This window comes from Ambystoma mexicanum, chromosome 2q (genome assembly GCF_040938575.1).
Source record: "Ambystoma mexicanum isolate Mex_15411 chromosome 2q, UKY_AmexF1_1, whole genome shotgun sequence".
Classification (NCBI taxonomy): domain Eukaryota; kingdom Metazoa; phylum Chordata; class Amphibia; order Caudata; family Ambystomatidae; genus Ambystoma; species Ambystoma mexicanum.
Genome location: NC_090924.1, coordinates 1,205,827,226 through 1,205,849,249, shown reverse-complemented (window position 1 = coordinate 1,205,849,249; position 22,024 = coordinate 1,205,827,226). Strand labels below are relative to the sequence as shown.

The 22,024-nt window shown below is 47.2% G+C and overlaps 1 protein-coding gene across 1 annotated transcript in view; it reads left to right on the top strand.

Annotated features, from left to right (window-relative positions):
- Positions 1 to 8,709: 8,709 nt before the first annotated feature.
- The window catches only part of AGMO (alkylglycerol monooxygenase), a 1,424,437-nt gene continuing 1,411,122 nt past the window's right edge, over positions 8,710 to 22,024 (top strand). The window contains exon 1 of the mRNA XM_069648601.1: positions 8,710 to 8,918. Coding sequence (XP_069504702.1) covers positions 8,793 to 8,918 — 126 coding nt within the window. The 5' untranslated portion in view covers positions 8,710 to 8,792. The remainder of the gene's footprint in view (positions 8,919 to 22,024) is intronic.

Below are 22,024 nucleotides of genomic sequence, written 5' to 3'. Positions count from 1 at the left end.
CAGGAGCCGAGTACATTTGGCAGAGAAAGGCCTGATCGGAAGATGCACACAGAAGTGAACATTGCGTCATGAGGAGGAGCTGACACCAAAAATGATGACTAGAGTGAGAGTTTGCAGAGAGACTCTTGAAGCACGAGGGAGAATCTGGGTGAAAACCTGTGATGGAGTAGAAATGTCAGTGAGAAAAACCCCAATTGAACAATCCACTAAGGTTTTAATGGTTGGTACATAGCTTCAAGTTGAACAATGTGTTGGTTTTTCTTGTTCCTAGCCTATGATAGCATTGCCTTCTATCTGGTCTTGGCAATTTTACTTGCTCATTCCAGTGAATCTGTTAATTTTTTCAGAGAGAAATTCTTGAAATTACAAGCTTAAAAATGTGCCGTCCTATCTTTTTTGGAAGTCAGAATACTTCCATATTTTAAAATATGGTGGGGTGCAAAATGTGGTGCCACCCCTTGAGGGACGCGCATGCAGCGGCGTGATGTTGCACGCCACTGCGTGCATTATAAATAAAGGGGGCGTTCCCGGCCGCGACAGTGCGACTGGGGAGCCCGAACTGAACGGACGTGTGTGTGTATCTGTGGTGTTGGGGGCTAACGGGGAACGCTGCATGGGTCACAGAGCGACCCTCAACATTGGCGACAAGGTCGGTGTATTGCCCGGGCCTGGCGGTGAAGAATCTTTAAATTTTGACACGGAACAAATGATTTTGAAGATTCGTTTCATGACGTAGGCCATGCAGCCGCCACGCAGCAGGCGGCCAATTTGGATTCCTGGCAGGGGATACTCACAGAGCACCGGTAGGGCCCGTGAGGGGCATCCATGCCTAATGTTTGGAAATACTGATAGCAGGCAGCTATACCTGCCTACACATGCCCAAATTTTAATTTTTTCTTAATTTATGGGCGAACTGCATCGAGTGAAGGCAAGGAAAAGGGGGAAAGATGCCAAGGCCTGCTTAGCCCTTATACCTCCCTGGCTCAATTTGTGGGACATCCATGCTGGGAAACAGCACTTTGCAGCTGAGGACTCCCATCTCCATTGTCATCTTCATCATCATGGTCAGCTGCTGTGTGTGTGTGTGTGAAGCACAATGTCGGTCTCGAGTTCTGCCACCCATCATCATCATCATCATCACCAGGTCTGGACTTGTGCTTTCTGTGTGTCTGGACTGGTGCCATTGAGGGCCCCTGGTGGGGACTGGACTGTGTCGGTGGGGTGAGTTGCGACCCCCAGTTCACGCTGGGGGTGCCTGTGCGCTCTAACCCATGAATGTGACTGTCGACCAGGACAGTGGGCAGCCCGCGGACCTGCAGCAGCCTCAAGCCCAGCCACAGCATCAAGCTAAGCCCCAGCCTGTGGCGCAGCAACTGCCTCAAGCCCCACCTGTGGTGCAAACAGTCATGCAGCAGCCCCCTCCAGTCATGTGGGCCCCAGCGGCGCTGCAGCCTATCCCGGAGTTCAATGTCTCAGGCCCGCCATCCAGCCTAGGGCCCAGGTGGAAGAGGTGGGTGGACCGTTTAGACATGTACTTCAGGGCCACTATGGAAACGGATGATGACAGCAAGCTTGCGACCCTGCTGTATGTGGCTGGACCTGCGGTGCAAGAAATATTCAAGTCCCTCCTAACAGCTAACGCCTCATATGCCGCGGCAAAGACTGCTCTTCAAGATCATTTCTTTCCTCTCGCCAATGCTGATTATGAGAGGTTCGTAATGCTGTCAGCACGACAGAAGGAGGACGAGACGCTGGACACCTTCTATGGCCGCCTTAGACGCCTGTCGTTGGCATGTACCTGGGGTGAAGCAGAGGACATAATCAGGACTATGCTCATTCATGCCTGCTCGTCAGGTAAACTCAGACAACAGGTGCTGAGGGAACCAGGTAAAACACTGGCCCACATCCTTGAGCTGGGGTGGTGCCATGAAGTGTCGGAGACCCGGGCGTCTAGAATGGAAGCTGGTTCGCGCCCGGTATAGACTGAGGAGGTATGCACCATGTGGCGGGGTGGTAGAGGCATCAGAAGACCAGGTACTGGCCCCCGTGACAGGGGCGGGAGAGCTGGCGAGTCGTGCCAGAAGTGTGGATATGACTTACCCCACCCTGCTGAGTGCCTGCAGAGGGGAGAACCTGCGGAAAGTGTGGTCTCGCGGATCACTACTCCCGGGTGTGCAAGGTGGCCCTGCCAGTGATTGTGCCCAGAGGCCCGGTGCGGTCGAGGTTCCTCCATCAAAATCGGCCCCCGAACATGGCCCAGGTTGACCAGGGCTAGGAGGGTGCCCCCGCGGAAGAAGAGGAAGAGGAAGAGAACATCTTTTTCGTGTTTAGTGTGGGGGCTCTCAAGTCAAAGAACAGACGCCAACCGAGGTGTGTGGTAGAAGGGAACAAGTCGCTGGTCCCAGTGCTTGTGGACACAGGGGCCTCGGTCAACATGATCGCCCGTGGACATTATGATGCGATGGACAGACGTCCCAGGCTAGTCAATCCGAAGGCCTGCATCTTTGCTTTCGGTGGGTCGGAACCCATTCCTTTGGATGGTGCCTTTGTGGCAAAGGTGGAGCATAATGGCTCGCAGATCACGGCTCGCAGATCATGGCCCGCTTCAACGTCACACAGGTGAGCACAAATACCCTCCTGAGTTGTGCCGCGGCAGAGGCCCTAGGCATTGTCAGCTTTGCCTACTCGGTATATCTCGAGGACATTCATGATCTGCTGGACAAGTATTCCGCTTTGTTCCACGGAATTGGACAAATGGCCGGTGACCCAGTGAGGCTGCACATTGACAAATCTGTGCAGCCCATAGCCCTGAAACATCGGAGGGTGTCGTTTCATCTTCGGGAGCAGGTGGACAAGGAATTGGACAATTTAGTGAATCTAGACATCATCGAGAAGGTTCAAGGTCCGACACCATGGGTCTCACCAATCGTGGTGGCAAGGAAGCCGAAGCAACCTGACTCCACCCGCATTTGCGTCGACATGAGGCTACCCAACAAGGCCATCAAAAGGAATCGACACCTGACCCAAACTATCGTCGATATCATCGCGGAGGTACAAGGTGCTCGTTTCTTTTCGAAGTTGGACCTCCGGGCCAACTATCATCAAGTCGTCCTGCACCTGGAGTCAAGATACATAACCACGTTCACCACCCATCGTGTACTCTACCGATACAAGAGACTCCGTTTTGGCATGTCATCGGCAGCAGATGTGTTTCAAAACATCATCAGAGGTGTCCTCGCTGACCTGGATGGCATCTTAAACATTAGTGATGACTTCCTACTGTTCGCCAAGACTGAGGTAGACCATCTGCGCAAGCTGGCTAGGACTTTTGAAAGACTGCAATTCCTGGGCCTCATGCTCCACAGGGAGAAGTGTGAGTTTCTGGCCCAACCGTCAAATTCTTTGGGTTTGTGTTCAAGGAAGGAGGTGTGTTGCCAGATCCGAGGAAAGTGCAGGACATTAAGGAGGCCCAACCACCCGAGTCGGTGTCGGATGTGAGATCTGAGCCCCTGAGGGCCCTCTCAAAGAAGGAAGCAACCTGGCATTGGGGCCCTCTCGAACAGGCCGCGTTCGAATACATTAAGAGTGTCCTCATCGCTAAAGAAACCATGGTGTTCTTCGACCCCACCCGGCCGTCAGAAATCATTGTGGACGCCAGCCCGTTCGGCCTAGGGGCCGTGTTGACACAGGTTGATTGGGGTGGCGGTGTTAACCCCGTGGCCTATGCCAGCAAGGCGCTGTCCGACACCGAGCAGCGATACTAACAGATTGAAAGTGAGGCCCTGGCAGTGCTGTGGGGTTGCAGGCACTTCCGGCACTTCCGGCTCTGCGTCCTGTGCCGCCTGGTGACTGTTGTGATGGGCCATAAACCCCTGCTGCCCATATTGGTGGGGTCCTTGTCCACCAGCTGGATAGAACGATGGATGCTTGCCCTCCTCAAGTATGGTGTCACCCTGGTGTACAGGCCGGGTGTGAACAATGAGGCAGACTATTTGTCCAGACATCCCAGGGTGGACAGCAGAGAGGAGCAGGACACTTGTGTCGAGGAAGGTTATGACCACGTTTGCATGGTGGTGGAAGCGGCAACCCCCAATGCCATGCCCCTCGAAGATCTGGAGGTGGCGGCATCTCAGGATGAGTGCTTCCAAATACTAAAACACGCCATGCAACAAGGCTCATGGAAGACTGTGCTGGAGTCCCTGCTGGGCGCACACAAGAAGCCAAGGAGGGGCTAGAAAAACTGTGGAAGGTGAGGTAGGAGTTATCGTTCTCAGCATCCGGCCTCCTATTAAGGGGTGACCGGATAGTCGTGCCCCAATCGAAGATCAAAGAAGTAATCACTCTGGCCCACCACGGACACCAAGACGCCGCCAAGATCAAGGCCTGGCTACACCTCAAGGTGTGGTTCCCTGAGCTGGAACAGAGTGTCGATGACTTTGTTGCTGCCTGTGTCTGGTGCCAGGTGGTGTCCCCACTGCAAAGAGAGCCGGCGATCGAAGCAATGCCCTGGGGGACACAGCCCTGGGAAGTGGTGCATGCCGACTTTGGAACCACCAAACTGGGCATGCATTTTCTGGTGATCGTGGATGAGTACTCCCGCTATCCGGAAGTCGAGTTCGTGGACTCTGTGACTTTTGAGTGTTAGGCGGAAACCTGTGCAGTTCCCTCTGAGACCACTGCAAAAGATTTAGGACTACAGGCGTTGGCGGTGAACCCACTTGGTAGCAGTCTGCACCACACAGATTCACGTGGTAGCTGTGGCTGAGCAGTCAGACTTCTCTCAAGAAAAGTTGAGCAGTATGTGGAGTATACAAAATAGGGCAATTCTTCACAGCAAGACAAGCAAGCACGCAACGAGGCTTAGTGTAAAGATATTAAGGTATTTATTTATAACAAAATGTCTATGAAAAACACTAAGGCAAATCACGGCAAACAAATCAAACACAATTACTCTACGGAGTAGATTATCAATCCCCCTAGCAATATCGAAAACTCTAGGTTCTACTGGTACCACTTATTTTCAGACAGAGGTGTATACCTCAACCCAGATGACACTCGAATATTAGTAAGGACGGGAGAGAAAAAGATAGGCAGGATACGAAATCAACACAGTTCGATCCTATCAGAAAAAATGCAAGGCAGGAAGGCAAGAATCACAATAGATCGTAAAGTTCAGAGGCCAGGCCCACTCGGAGAGAGGCAAGGCGCGATGTCCCAAAAAGTCTCTAGTGGAGAAGCATTCAAGTCTGTATTGCAAATTGTTATCGGTGGATTGAACCAGTTCAGAACAACGAATGAGAAAAGCTTGGAGGCGACCCAACGGAACGGAGAGGATTAAGACACCTCACTCGAACCGATCGAAAGGGAAGCCAGGCGAACACGGTACCTTGTTGTGGAGGGCAGCTCTGGCGGGGGCAGTTGTTCATGGTGGTGGATGCACGTTGGTTCTTTGCCAAGAGTAGAGGTGTGCTCCGTCACAAGGCACAACCTTTTGGTCACGCTACAGGGGTAGTGGCTATCCGGTTGCCGAGGTGCTCTGCACGGGCAATTCGACCACTGCGTCCTGAGGCGAATATAAAGCAAAGGGGACTGGTTGTTCCCACCAGTCAGGGGAAGAGACTCTCCGGCAGGGAGATCTCCTCTGTCGTCGGGAAGTGGTGAGTCGGTTCCGCAGGGCTCCACCGGAGGTGTCGTCGTGCAGGTCGGCTCAGCGTTACCCTCGTCGGATTCTTAGGTCCTGTGGCGACTTCTGAAGATCCAGTCCCAAAACCCCTGCTTTTATGCAGAAAACCCCCATTCATTCAGCCTAGCTGTCAATCAACACATGCTAAGTGGTGAGCGGGAAGGCTCACCACCTGGGCCAATCACTCCAGAGTGCGACCGGAGTTGGCAAGGCAACTCGGTCCAGGGTGCCTAAACCCCCTCCCACACCCCTGTGGTAACCCAGACAGAATGGCACCACTTTGGAGGGTCTCTGTACAGAGGCCCGCCAAAAGTGGAACAAAGGGCTCAACCTTTGGTTTAGGAGTCACAGAGACGAACACAGACGCCATTTTACAAACCGAGTTCTGGCAGAAAATACCACTCGATAAACCTATTTAAGATAAGTAGATCGGTGGTACGTCAGAGATTAATGAGAAAAAGTATCAATCTCCAACAATGGGACGAATCCCATAGGGTTATGCTCGGGGTCGAACATAACAAGTAGTTTCCACTGCCACCAGCCAAAACTCGACGAGGAGGAACGGGACAGTGCCCCCTCGAATAACAGATCCAGGAGTAATCGAATTACCCCTACTAGTACGTCCACAATAAGATGGTTTGTACTAGTTCTGTTAGTAAATTTAGGTCTAGTAAAGCCAATGGTGACTTTACATGCCCGGGGAGACAGTAGTCAGTCCCCGGGTATGGAGTCTATGGTGGGGGACCCGCTAGGGCGCCCCCGTGTTACGGCACGTAGGGAGCGGTGTAACACACATAGAAAAATATATGAGACCCTATGGAGTAAAAGACCCCATAGCCCATCGAACACATTGACATTTCAAAAGGAATTACACACATACATGTCCAAGAGTGGGAGAAAAGAGTCTCACTCTTGGCAAGATGGAAAAAACAAACTCCAGAAATCCAGCAAAGCTGCTGGGGGACTCACTAGGTTAGGAAATTCAGCCTAAACAGAGAATTCTCCCTAACATTGAGCACATGGTGGTGGCCATCGAGAAAGTGTTTGCCTCCCACATATTTCCCCACACCCTGTGTTCAGACAACGGGGCACCGTTTTAAAGCGAGCGCTACTCAGAGCTGAAGGAGGGGTATTTGGTCCAACATCGGAAGATCACCCCGCTCTGATGGTGGGCCAACTGTGAGGTGGGGAGGCTGATGAGGACGTTGAACAAGAGTTTCCGGATAGCGCAAGGCCGGGGGCAGTTCCTGAAGAGGGCTCTCTACCAGTTCTTGCGAGTCTATCACACCACCCCCCATGCCTGCACGGGTGTCGCACCAGCCAAGGCCATGTTCAAACGGTGCCCCTGTGGGCTGCTGCCTGAGTTGGGGAAGAAGGACCCCAGGGTGATTGATGATCAGCAGGTGGAGCTGGATCGCTGACTGTGGAGAGAACAAGAGAACGCAAGGAGAGAATTCCGCCCGCAACGACTGGGGCCGGGAGATGAGGTGCTTATTAGGAACAGGCATCCCCATGGAAAGCTCTCTTTCCCATATGAACCTGAACCACTTGATGTGGTGGCCGTCAAGGGGTCCATGGTGATGGCCTCGGACGGGAGGTCGGCCGTCACCGGGAACATGAGCTTCTTTAAGAAGATAGGGGACCCCAGGACTGAGCCTCCCCTTGAACCGGACTGGATGGAAGTACCTGAGGAGGGTGGAGGCCACTCCTCCATGCCCGCATCCCCTGCCCGGGGAGTGCCACCAGATGGACTGCCAGTGCCGGAGGTAAGCAGGAGGTACCCCCAGAGGGCTGGGCTAGGGAAACCCGCTTGCCTCAACGATTACGTGCCGGAAAATGTTTCATAATTGGCCCCTGGGCCTCCTGTGTTAGTTATGGGGATCCAGGATGGTTGTGAATAAAGGGGTGTGTGGGGAGTTCATGTTGATATTGTTTCGGTGATTGTTGTTGTCAGAGACTACTAGAATATTGTTGTTTGTCCTAATGGAAAAGGAGGAGTGTGGTGCCGCCCCCTTGAGGGACGCGCACGCGGGGGCGTGAAGTTGCACGTGGCCGCATGCATTATAAATGAAGGGGCGTTCCCGGCCGCGACAGTGCTACCGGGTGCCCGAACTGAACGGACGTGTGTGTGTGTGTGTCTGTGGGGTTGGGGGCTCACGGGGAACGCTGCATGGCTCACAGAGAGACCCCCAACACAAAGGACTTCCATGCCAATAGGATTGCAGTTAGTAGCTAGGTAAGAAGACTGCCAGACATCTTCTTACCCCTGTTTTTCCAAGAGTGAGAAGAAAGAAACGATTGGATTTGTAACCGTCCCAATCTTGCCATAGAGAGTGGAGTGGAGTGGGGATTTTCTTCTTCTGAATTATGCACAATCCAGCTGTGTGGTCGCTTGCCCATCCTTCAAGCTATGTTCAGCCTTCCCAGGTGAGTGCATTAGCTCCTGCTGCTAAAGAGCACTGCACTAGTTCACAGATTCGGATGTGTACTTTGTGCACGTGGTGAATATATATTCAGGTATCCTTAATCATAATTTCTAAATATGACCTCAAAAGACGCCTACAAGCAGAAATGAATACAACATGAGCCGTGGAAGCCACTCGCTACCTCTAAGATAAACACGATTTGCCACTGCACAATACTCATTGGGGTTCTTTGTGACACACCCTTGTAAACACACACTACACACCATTGTATTGGTCTAATACTATTTTTGAATCTCGAGTGCAGCGTTACGTGCATTTAAGTAATCCGTTTTGAGTAAATAAAAACAATACAAGTTATTTGTGTTGTTTTAAAGCAAGCAGTCGTCATTCCTGTTCGTGACAGGAATAATGTACAGTTTTTAACCTTGGCCGACTTACAGGTAACACTATCTTATCTTGACTGCGATGTGATAGTTGGATTCGTGTACACTTTTATGCCTCAGCTGAACTTTGCTCAGGTTTCTCAATGGGGTATTTTTTTTTTCTTTCACTGTCAGGTGAACAGATGGTGCAGGCTTGGCGAGCTTGATCGCAGTGTTGCCCTGGTCACTGGTTTAGGAGGAAGCCGAACGGGCAACACAGAGCTGCTTCCAGTCCGCCTCTACCCCCACTCGCTTGCAGTTATGGCTGGTTACACAGGGGGCAGCGCACAGTCCATCTCTCAGGGTGCCCGCATGATGTTTTACTTACTGCAACCGAACGAAACATCCTTCAAAACAGTAGAAGAAGTTCCCGATTACGTAGAAAAGGTAAGTCACACGCACTGCACTGTCTCTTAATTTGTGTTACTTAAAAGGTTAATACGAGCTCTTTTTATTTTTTTTTATTATTTTTTTTATTTATTTATACAGATTGTATGGTTTCCATATTTGAAACCTTTAACCTGATCATGTCCACGAGCTAATACGAGCTTGGTTTTTTTCTTTTTCTTGCCTTATGTATGCTATTAATGTCCTAACGCTAACACATTTTCCAGAACATTTAGCATATTCTGAACTAATGCAAAGAGCTGGTCATGGGGTTTGACTCTGCGCCACAGGAAGGTTGAGCTTTCCTGGGTGAGCTCGACATGCCCCATGGTCTTTCTGCAGGATTTGTTCTGGGTCCAACTCGACCTCTGGTCTCAAAAAAGGGTTTCTTTCCCAGCGACCAATCAAAGCCGTCTTCTGCTTCCTTTCCTTATCAGTACTATCTGTGTTTTGTGACAACCCTTTCCCTTTGTGTGAGTCTTGCATGAACCCATTTGTATTTCTTTGTGTTCATTGCATATGGCACCTTAGGCCACACACTGCATTATCTTGTTTCTTGCATGTCAAGGTAGGTAGTCAGTCAGAGATGGGTGGCCGGGGTGGGGGGTGGGTTGTAGTGTGTGGAGGGGGAGGCATGAATGGATGTGGTGGGAACCACATTGGCAGTGTTGGATGAGACAGTGGTTGTTGGCCGGCTACCAGCAATCAGGAGAAGGTTGTATTAGCCAAAGTGTAAATTCAGGAGTACCTAGAAAACACAGACTACTATTTAGACTATGGAGTTGTTTGGGAGGATGGTGACAGCCCAGAAGAAGAGGCAAGGAGTGGAAGCCACAGCAGTGCAGACGGAGAGTGGGAGAAGATAAAACAGTTGGATCTGGGGGTGCTGCAGGAGACTGAAGAGCACTAGGGGGAGGAGAGAGAGATAGTCCTTCAACAGATGGCTGAGGAGGAGTCAGTTGCCACTGTATATTTGTCTGCTCAGGAGGAGGAGACTGGAGAAACTGCACGTTTACCGGCTCAGGAGGAGGGGAGGCATTGTATACAGCATTGCTTAAGCCGGTAAGATTGGTTCAAAACTCATCCCACCCCATGGGTGTGGCAGTAGCTCAGCTTCCTGGAGAGTGAGATCTGTCAGGGAGGAGGTAGGCAGTGAAATGTTCAACTTCTAGAAAAAGACACAAGGAAAAATGTATTGGGCATCTCCTTGATGAGGAAGCACTACCATGCATGGCAAATGGATGTGTTGGAGCAGCACAGACCACATGCAACAGATCCATCCTGCAGCACCCTATTTGAGCAGTGATGGTATCGACAAGATAGTATCAGATGACACTCCACTTCTGTCGTGAATTCCATTAACATTTGACTGACAGTGTGGCCAGTACATAAGGAGTGCAGGGGACGGGAGTGTCCACCAATTACGGACACTCCACTTCCTTGCTGTCACACAAGGAGTGACCCCCAACTCCTAGACTCCTGGCCTACACAATTGCCTTCCAATCCCTATTGACTAGCCTTGCACAGCTTCACCCAATAGCATTAGCAATGAGCAGGGCCACGGCTTTACCACCACGATCAGTGTGGCAACCTCTGAAGTTCAGCGGGTGTTGCTTCTTGGGAAGGATAGGACTAACAGAATGATAAGGCATGCAGGCAAATACTGCCTGTTTTCTGGCACATGTGTACGTCAGAATTCGCTGGAAAACACTGCAAAGCAGGGTGCTGTGTTGAGGGAAATACTCCAGTAACAACCCACCCGTGTGTAAGTAAATTGGATAAAGAGTAGAAAAAGGACCGATATGGTGAACTGGGAGCGTCAACAATGTGGGAGTGAATGAAACATGTAAAAGTGTCTCATTTGTCAAATAAATTGAGGCAGAACCACCAGTCTGTAAGTACAATACTGGGTGATAGCTCTACTGGCCGGTGGAGCCAAATAAGTTGAGGGTTAACCACCAGGGAGTTTCAATGTTAACTGGTTTAAAAAAAGAAGAAGCCTAGAATTGGACTTTGACGAAATACGATCTGGCACGGTTGTGAAAACCTTAGATTTTCTGAGTTTTATTAAATAATAAAATCATGTGGGTAATTCCAACTCAGAAATGGTGATCAGCTAAACAGACCCCCTGTTAGAAGGTTCATGCCTAAAGCATAGTGAACACTAGTGAAATGCTACATCAGTCTCCAGATATTCATCTCCTGCACTTCAGTGGCACAGATCAGGGTCAAAAGCCACAGATGGCCTGAATGACAGCCTCTGTGACAGCAACATCACCACAGACAGAGGTTGTATTTAAGTCTGCAACTCTGATACAAAACCATAATTTCTATAAAGAACTCTGTCTTGTGGCAGAGTAATCTCTCATAATAAGCCATACCTGGTTTTTGGTATGGTGACTGATAGTTCACACAATTATAAAAGCCACATCAGGTTTACATCCTACTCATGTCCACCCTGGGAGCTCATGCCAGCTATGGAAAGGCTATGTACATTGTAGCCACACTGTCACTCTCTGCTCAGCCAGCAGGACACTAGGCAAGACAGGTGTCTCTGACCCCTTCAGAGGTTAAGTAACCCCTCCTAGCCATGGAAACTCCCAGGAGGACACCTGGGAACCATGCTTCAAAGAGGCACACCCATAACAGAAGGGCCATCTTCACACCAGGGTGTTGCATACCAAAGGTCTCTGAAGCTGCAGGCTTCGGAAAGGGGCAGAGTTGTACCAGTCAGACAGAGCCAAAGGGACTGATGGAAGGATTTCTCCATCTTGGTTTTCTGTTTGCTTCTCTTCTCTTCCTGTCTTCTCCACTTCCTGCAGAACAGAGAACATTATCTTTCACACAAGTAAACAATTGTCATCTTGACAGGAATTGTACAGCGTAAAGCAGGATTGCTTTTATCCAATCCCTGCTGACCTTTTACCATGATTCATCTTGGACAAAAGAGTTTGTTTGGGCCCTTTTGGGAAAGTCCTCTGCAAAGGTGAAGAAATGTGTTCCAAGAAGGGCTCCTCCAGAAGCTAGCTAGCCTCCCAGACCTGGAGTGAAGAGGAAGCTGACAAATCTTTTCCTTGAACCGGTGGATTAGGACTCAAAGTACCAGAAGAAGCCACAACAGCTGGATATCTGTATTCTGCAGCTTCAAGCTATCCTCAAACACTGACTTTGAACCACCAGACCCACAGGGCTTCCTTTGGCACTCTCTGTGATTCTCATTCATCTCCTGTTTTGCAGTCATCAAACCAGCTTAACACTGCATCGTTCCAGCAGAGCACCTTATTTGTTCATCTTGAACACCAGCTTGCTGCTGCAAATGTCTTTGAACTACAAACTGCCACCTCTTCGAACAATGCATTGAAACACCTGGATCATTGCATTAAAACACTTTGTACCTCGACTCAAGCTGCTGGAAGCATCATGTTGCCCATTGACTCTACTAAGTTGCAACCATCATTTCGAACTGACTCTACCTTTAAAGCGATTCTGGTGAGACATTTGAATTGCATTGCTTGAACGCCTCCTTCGAATCACACAGAGCACCGCTTTGGTCCCAACTCTAAGCATCCTGAAGCCTGTTTCGACATCATTGAATCACCATAGAAAAGATTAAGATAGTTTTGTGAGGTCCAGCCAGTTTGGTTCACTTTTTGGAACACATGACTGCTAAGACACTCATTTGCACCATCTGTCTACCAGGACATATGCTTTTAAGTAACTGTTAGGGATAACTCCCAGCAAAGCGGGGTGGGTTGCTAGGAGTTCATGGACATCAAACTCATGGAAGACCTAACTTCTTCCCATCCAAAAAGGAATGCAAGTCCAGACAAGTAGCAAGTTCAACTAAGGTTTATTACAACCAACAAACCACAGGGATCAAATGCACAGGGGCAATTTCAGGCACAGCTCAAAGAACTCTGGCTCGCAGGCCAGTTTTGATAGCAAGTTGCGTCATGAGTGCATCACATCCTGGGCCCTTCTCCAAAAACCTAACCCCACTCCGGATAGGTTACTGAGTGGTAGTCCCCCTATAGCATCCCCTATAGAGGTTAGGGGATTGAGCACAACCATGTCAGATGTCACACCTGGACCATCCCTGAAAAATGTTACTTACTAAATGTTACAGTATGTGGACCCAGTGATTGGTCGGTGGCCCCAGCTACCCACCCATCGAGGCATAACCTGTGATTGGCTGAGCCGTGAGCCCCCAGGCCTTGGACAAAATCAATTCCCATCTCGGACCGCATCTGTTCAGGGTGCTATGTGCAACTATGTGTCGGTGATGTAACCATGCTTAGACCATTGCTGCCGTACAAGTGCTCCTTTCCCACACACAATCTGTAGCTCGCATGTAACAATTTGGTTGCAATCACTGTCTGGTCCATGAGACGGCTGCGCCTCTCAGCTGCCAAGTCTTGGCTCGCTCTCAGCTCGGCTGGGCCACATGCTCAGGTACCGTGTTCATGGGTCTTGGAGCTCTGAATTATTCTGAATTTAAGGAGAATGATGCTTCTCTACTGTCGGTATAACTTCTGTTCAGGGTAAATAATGTCACTTTGCAACAGTGCAACCTTGGAAGTGGCCTTTTTGCTCACTGCAGTACTTCTGCTTTCATAGCACTCAGTGGGCTTCAGGTTTTCTGAGATGAGACGATTATTGTCTACTATGATTTCCTAAGCCATGGCTTGTTTTTCCCCTTGCATGTCTTCCATATAGCATCCATATGTTAGTGCATCATGGCTCTGTCAGGTCCTGTAGGTTCTACTGCCATTCCATGGGGTTATTTGCATGTAAGCATCTGCAAGCATGTAAATGTGATGCTCTTGCTTTTGGCCTTTCTGTGTTGCTGTGATAAGCTAGTGGCAAAATAATAAACGTGCAGACAGTATATATGTGTCACCGTCCTCATAGAACTGTATGCATGTGTTCTTCCTGTATTTGGGTGTCAGTGTGTCGCCCGAATGTGTGGATGGCCCGTGTGCTTCATGTCTGATGCTGCTAGGTCATGTAGTCTCTAACAACTTGAGGCATGGCTTCTCAGCGCTTTAGTCAATTCTGTCCATATAGCCGTCTCTGGCTCTGTGTTTCACATCTTCATCCACGCTGTGTAGTGTTCGTACTGCTCTGGGGTCATAGGGACAGCTGAGAGGCGACTTCTCATGGTACGTGTCCACCGTGGGTGCAGTGGGGGTTGGCATGAGCTTGTGCAGTCGGCGGCCATAATGTCTTTGGTTCTTTTTTTGGTTGGGGCGTCTCTCGGTACATGGGAAACACTTCGACCTCCTCTCTTCATAACATTGTTTCAATATCTTGCCTTTCACTCCAACTTCAGTAATTGGAGTGCTTGCTACACCTACATTCTGATGTTCTGGCTACATGTCACAAGGGTGGGTTTCTGCTATTGTTTTTAAAGTCCGTTTTTAATGCATATTGGTGTGTTTAATTAACTGTATGTATTTTCATAGAACCTTGATTGGACATTCCTTTATTGTGGATTGTTTTCTTGCTCTTTGGCTTGCTACTGTTAATCACATTCACACCCCTCTTAAGAGAATAACCTGCCCTTGGCCCACGTTACCAATACAGGTTTATGATGTACACTCGCTTGCGCATGTCTGTTTCACCTTTATGATCGGGATCATTGTTGGTTTGTAGTACTGTGTGGGCTGAAGAAGCACTTTAGCCACTATTCACCATTAACAGGGTGGAGTTAAAAGAAGCTTGGAATGTGCACCACTGCTATATAGCGCCAAATAGACCTAGGCATAAACACCAGTGACAAATACTCTGTGGGTTTTACTTCTCCCTGGAGATCTGAGATTAATTGTGCCAGGGGAGTATTGGGGGTGTCTGACCCCTCATTAAGGCAGAATGTAAACTAAGTCATATGTCACTGTTAATTGGGCTTATTAAAGATGAATATTGGACAAGAAAAGTACACATAAGTAAACTTTAACTTTAATATAAGGAAAAAGTAAATTCCAATTGAAGGAACGCAAATGTACATTATACGAAGAGTCTGTTGTTAGGTTTGCCAACGCCAAGTGTGCCTTCCCCTTTCAAAGATAAGATGCATGTTCATTTTTATGAAAGTAAGCTCTCTCACATGTGTCTCCTTGAGGTGCCGTCTGAGACAGTAACACTAGCAGCGCAAAATAAGTGTTCTTACTGCACACTAGCCAGTGGGCAGGTTGGGGTTCCATAGCCAATTGAACAAGCACAGATGGCCACAGTGATTACTTGCCAAGCCAGAATTGAAGTGGATCATCATCACTACACAATGATATGGTGGGAACATATAGAACAACCATCTGGACGGCCATGGACCCACTGAATTCTCAGGATCCTGATTCATTCAGCGATTCAAACTGTGGAAGGAGTCTGTCCCACATGTCTTAAATATTTCTGATGCTAAAAAGCACATCATGTTGCCCATGAAATAGTGTCAAAGACTGGGGATAATGAGTGTGAACAGTCCAGCAGCCTACTTTGCAGTGGATGGAAAACACTGGGTTAATGCTGTCTAAATGTTGTCATCTCAGTCTTCTTGTTCCGTTCAGATAAATGGACTTCTCTTTGGTGCATTGTTGCACTTGGGTTGCTTGTCCTCCTGTTAATGACAATCACCTGTAGAGACCTCATTTTCAGTTTTACACACATTTTGTATAAACATTGCCATTTTGACTTTAATCCCTGGGTTAGTGAAAGGTGCCAGTAGGTACTCCATATTCATGTTCATAACAACAATGGATGTGTTCGATCAGAAGGTTGAGTGCATGTTCATGACCATTTGCACTGCTATTGCATTCCCAGATATATTGTGTTGGATAGTTGTCATTCCAGCAGATTCATCACTGGCAGCGTTTCCCTGAATGACCCATTATGTGGGCTAACCCACTGGGTGGCCTCTTCAAAAGGCAGCAGGAAAGAAGAAAAGATTGTCCAATATTTACCACTCTGTAGGTGTTAGGTAGGAAACCTTCAATTGCGGTTTGTGGCTATTGCAGCCATCAGTCACGCCATTACACTGTTCTCACAGATGGCCCAGCATATGTACGATTGAATTCCACTGAGTCCTCATTTGTAGTTATAAGGGATCTGGACTCGTAACTGCAGCTGGTCTTCCGACTTCAGCTTTCCTGACACATTTTGGCATTGTAGGGTGTGCAGTTATTCTGGGCAACATTAACCATCTCATCTGGTCGTGGTTCAGGGCTTATGATGTCTGTCACCACAAGATGGAGGAGATGGACCAAGTAGGGCATGTAAATATGTTGACCTACTCTTAGGGCAGCTGCAACACTGGACCCATTGTATGCTGCTACTAAGCCTACTCCTACATTATGGGTCGCAAGTGTGCCTTTCTCCCAGAGATACTTACTTTCAAACCCTTCCATACATAATGAGGACTAGCTGTCGAATGCCATTTGGTGGCTGCTGTCCAGAACTTTGCTGCATAGCGGTATGCAGTCTGTGAACCAGTATCCACCGATGTCCATGAAATACATGCCTTAGCACTTGTGACCATGTCCATTGTCAGGTGAGCCTTCTTACCCTGAGATTGGTCCAGTCTCATTAATATTAAAACCTCTTGCTTTGCTTTGTTGTCTCTCTTGCTGTCTTTTGTATCATCAAAGAAGATGTATCTGAGTCTCAATCTAGTATCAGGGGATGAAACATAATCTTTGTCAGATTGCACTTGTTAAATTCCATATTTTCATCGGATTTCAAGGAAATCAAATCTGGGGTACCTACAGTGGTCATTTCTTGTTCATCATCTTTGGCTTCCTCTCTTTCTTCCTTTGGTGATGTCCTTCTGTTCTCTAGTTATTCAAATTGTGGGGCTCAACTCTTTTATTTTCAACCTTTTCCTCTGATGCTGATTCAAAGTTTTACAAAGTTGCCTGCATGATTACATTTCTTGGCAATGTTCCTGATTCACTTCCAGGAGATGCTGCCTTTCTTTGCATAGGAAGAGATCTGCTGCCATGGATTGTTCAGCTTGGCTGTTGCACAGACCCATTTACTATGCAGGCTTCTTCAGTGCATACTGCTGTAGCAGTTTAAAAATGCTTAACAGACACATTCCTCCCCAAACCATACCATGTTACCTATCATGTTTGGGTACTGCAGCAGATTCATACATTATATAATCTAACTTGACTGTGGTATAATAAGCAGATTACACAACTGTTTTAGGATGCTCCTCCACCTATAAAAGTAAGGTGTCACTAGGAATGATTTGACGTGATACCTTCCCACCTAAAAAAAAAATATGTGTGCCTAAGAATGTGTTTGAGTGCTCTGTCCACTTCATAAAAAATGAAGGTGTGACTAAAATGCATTAGTGTACTCCCACCTACACAAATGATATGCACCTTAGAAACCTGTGGGATGCACTCTCCTCTCCCTATTAAATTCATTGTGACTAAGAATAGTTTGGCATACTCTCTTTCTACATACAAATATGACATGGACAAGAACGTGTTTCCATCTTCTCTCCTCCACTTCTGAAATGAATGTGTGACTAAGAATGCCTTGAGGAGTTATCTTCCCACCTATAAAATTGATGGCCTCTTAAACATGTTCTGGTATTCTCTCACCTGCCTATAAAATAATGTGTGACTAAGAATGCTTTGGCATGCTGTGTTCCCACCTACACAAATGACGTGGGCCTAAAAATGCTTTAGCGTGCTCTCTTCCCAGCAGCAAAAATAAAGTATGGCACTTGATATTGTTGGATTATTCATACAGGTCATTTGGGAGAGAACCTGCCCAAGCAAACTTAAACACCCATCTCCAAACAAGATACATACAATTAACTTTAATAGTTTGAGCTTCAGTATATGCTCTCAGACAACCATCAGTTTAATAAGTTAGACTCTAACTACCCCACCCCCACATTTTGAGACAAGAAGCAAGATGGTTTGCAGTAACAAAATGTTTTATTAAATAAAATGTTATGAAAAATAGTGACAGGTAAAGCCTATTATAATTACAATGGGACTACGCCTAGGCCTTAATTGGAACCAAGTGACTTCACACTTTAAGTTGACACAAAACCTGACATTATTATTATTTATTTTTATTATTTATTAATTTGTACCGCGCCACAGCCCACAGGCATCGGGGCACACCAATGAGACGAAGACATTTTACAGCCAACACAGGACCGAACGTTTACTCAGTTTGCTGTTTCTAGATTACTGTCAGATGGTATTTATTTGAAAAGGTGTGTTTTCGTTTTTTTTCTGAAACTGTTGTAGTTTCTTACAAGCTTTAGCTCAGTCAGAAGGCTATTCCAATTTTGAGCTACTTTTACAGGGAAGGAACTGCCCAGGCCATTTGCGTGCTTGAAAGCTGGACATTTGATCAGTGTCTGTGTTTCAGATCTTAATGATCGACGAGGAACATATTGACCGATCCTCTCTTTAAGATAAACCGGAGCCTGTCCAAACCGGCATCTGTGAGCTAGCGTCAGGCTCTTAAAAGAGATCCTCTCCTTTACAACTAGCCAGTGGAGGTCCATTCTGTCCTTAGTGATGTGTTCTCTCCTTTATTTCATTTTGATTATTCTTACCGTTATTTTGAATAGTCTGACATTTGGTCAGACACTTTTGTCTTGCACCGGCCATCAGGGCATTTCCATAATCCTAATGCGATAAGATTGTAGCTCTAGCTATGGTGGCACTGTTTTCCTCGTTTATATAGGGTCTGATGTTGTTGAGAAGTCTGAGATAGTACTGGCAGTTTCTATGCAAATATGGCACTTGTGATTCTGCCCCTAGGGAGGCTTCTAAATATAAGCCAAGAGTTTTTACTTTTTCACTGACTGGAATAACTACTTCCTTGATGTTAAAGGACTTGAACTCCGGGCTCTGTTTGATTCGAGCTTGGCTGGATCCAAAGATCATCAGCTCTATCTTTCTCCCATTGAGGTACATCCAATTTTGTGCAATCCATGTTGCTATGATTTTATATGTGGCTTCCACCTTAGCGCTATAACACCCGCTCAGCTCAACCACAAGCTGGATGTCATCTGCGTAGTTGGTAAAAAAGACTCCGATGTTCTCGAGTACTATGCAGAGGCACCACAGATATAAGGTGAACAAGAGTGGGGAAAGACACGCGCCCTGCTGCACTCCACAACCAATCAGATTTTCTACTGAGAATTTGTCCCCATCAAGATTTTTGACCTTTTGTCAGAGACAAAAGAGATTATCCATCTGATTGCATCAGGAGAGCAATTTGCAGTGTGTTCCAGTACCCACTGAAGCTGCTTATGATCAAGCAGGTCAAAACCGCGCTCAAATCCAGCAAAACAAAAAGACCAGTTTTTTCTTTGTCAGTAATGGTTAACATGTGGGTCTGGAGGTCCAGCATTGCTTTTTCTGTGCTATGGGCGGCTCTAAAGCCCTTACGTAGGGTGTGTTTTTTTCCAGTACATTTTTGAAATTGTGCTGTGGCTATCTTATCCATAATATTCAAAAGAAAATTACAGTTCATGATCGGATGTAGGTTTCCTGAATCTTTTGGGTCTTGGCTGGGTTTTTTCACTAAGGGTGTAACAGTAACAGTTTTACAATGGGGAATTGTACAGTAATTCCCCTTCACCAGGCACTGGGAAAAATGACTCCCCATTCCCATTCGAGTGCCATAGGACTCAATGGGAATGGAGAGAATGGATGCACCGGCACTGTGTGCAACAGTGCCGGTGGATACGTCAAAGTCTGAAAGCGGGTGCCTTGCCACCCGCCAGGTCAAACCTGCAGAACTCGGAGTATGTCAGTCTGGTAACAACGGTGCCAGTAGCTTGTTACAGGATGGCATACTCATAATGAGGCCCTTAGTCTCAATCACTGGCCCTTATCTCTCTGAGCTCTTTAATCTCTCTCTCCACTGGACTTTATCCTGCCTCCTTCAAATCTGCAACTGTCTTGCCCTTATGCTAGAAACCCTGCACTGACCCAAACATTCCAAACAAACAATTGCCCAGTTTCTCTCCTTCCTCATTATTGAAAAGTCCTGTAGTGGGCGGTCTTCGATAGGCTTACTAATAACCTTGAGTATAATAGCATTGCAGATCTACTTCAATTTGGCTTGCATAGTAAAGACTCCAGCAAGATTGCACTCATGTATGTCCCCAACCTTCTCGCTAATACTCACCACTCCAGACTATATATTTTTCTATATTTATCTTTTTGGACCTTTCTCGCACTTTTGCCACTGTCAAACACTCCTCTCCCCTCCTCACTCTTCAGGACCTTGGGTTTCACAAATCTTTTCTGGCCTGGATCAACTCCTACCTGGAAGGTTGTTCCTTTAAAATCTCTTGGAACTCACATGACGTCATATTCCTACCAGCTTCCAATGCAATTCCTCCACTCCCCTCTCCTATCTCCTTCCTGCCTGACCTTCTTGCTCCCTCCCCCAAGGCTCACGACGTTGGTGTCCTCTTTGATAGTGACCTTCACCTGAAACAATTCATCATTCCCACTGCCTCTACTGCTCATATCAACCTCCTTAAAATTTGGAAAATGTGCCCTTTTCATACCACTCTACATAAACTGTAATCTCTGCTCTTGTGCTCAGCAAACTGGACTACTGCACAAGTCTACTCCTTGCCCTTCCTCTCTGCTCCTTCCTCCCTCAAGACAAAGTTCTCAACTTTGCTACCCGCACTCTCTACAACCTATCCAGATCCTCCCTCACTTCTACCTACCCACAACATGCTTGGTTGTCTCTCCATGCACAACCACTCTCTTTTCAAGCTCCTTCTCCTGGCCTACAACGCTATCAATGGTCTTACTACTCAGTACCTGTCTGATAGTATCTCAGTTCTCTTCACATCTCGTTCCTTCCAATCCTCCTATGTGCTCAACATCACTGTCCCATGCCCTCCCAGGGCCTCCTCTCAGTTCTGTTCTTTTCTTTACTCTCCTCACTCCAATGGAAACCGCTGACCATAACAATCAAAGCCAGATCAACTGGGGATCTCTTGAAAGCATGCCTGAAACTTCATTTACTTGCTAAAGAGGGAGCTCCTCCTGCCCTCTCCCTATTCTCCCTAGCTGACTCCACCACTGCCGCCAATGATGCTTAATAAGGTAACTTTGTATATTTAATTACTACTACTCTCTAGTTTGAAGAAAATGCCCCCTTATCTTAATAGAAGGTTAATATTATCTTTGTAAGTCACTTGTTTTACTATATACATTTTGTTTCTGTTTGTTTTGTTTTGTCCCAGGTGTATATCCTACCTCTTTACATCCTTATAAATGTGCGTACTACTTGTTATCATCTTTATGCTATTGTACATGCACTGTGACGAACTGTGGGATTCAGTCACATCTTTCCATTTGAGGTTAGGGAGGTGGACCCACTGTGCGTTTTCTACCATGCGGTAGAGACAAGCTGGCCCTCACCAGGAGAGACTCCACCTTGAGGGACAAGGACTCCCATTTTAAAAAGGAATTTTCTTAGTTACTCACTCACAACCCTCCATTGACAGCAACACCAAAAAGAAGACAAGAAGAAAATGCACCTGTTTGTTACTGTGGTGTAGAACCGTTAATTCATCATGACGAGAAGTATTCTTGTAAAAGTGAGAAGAAGAGTGCTTGAATAATACAGACTACTCAAGCAACAAAGACACAGGACTATGAGGCTCTGCTGGGGAGGACTCAGGAATGTCTCATAAAAACAGAAGGAGGAGTTCTATTCGGAGGAGTCACTTGGGACACTGAGCGAGAAAAAGAGAATCAGAGAAGCTCCAAGCCAACCTGATGACAGAAGAGAAGCTTCCCGTCCTGAGTGCAGGCCCAGTGATGCTAGCCCCAGTGAAAAGAGGGAACAGGGAAAGTGGGAGACTCGGGAGGGATAACAAATATAACATCATATGCCTCATACTCGCCTCAGTAAAAACAAAATGGCGGATAAGATTGAGAATTAATATGTGAACTCTTATACAAGTATCAATAAGGAAAGAGCCCTAAAAAATCCAGGGAATCATTACTGGAACATTCATAGTTGTCCCAGTAAGAATAAAGAGTGGCAACCAAGTGAGAATCATTACTGAGGCGATATGCCCTGAGGTGGCAGGCCCA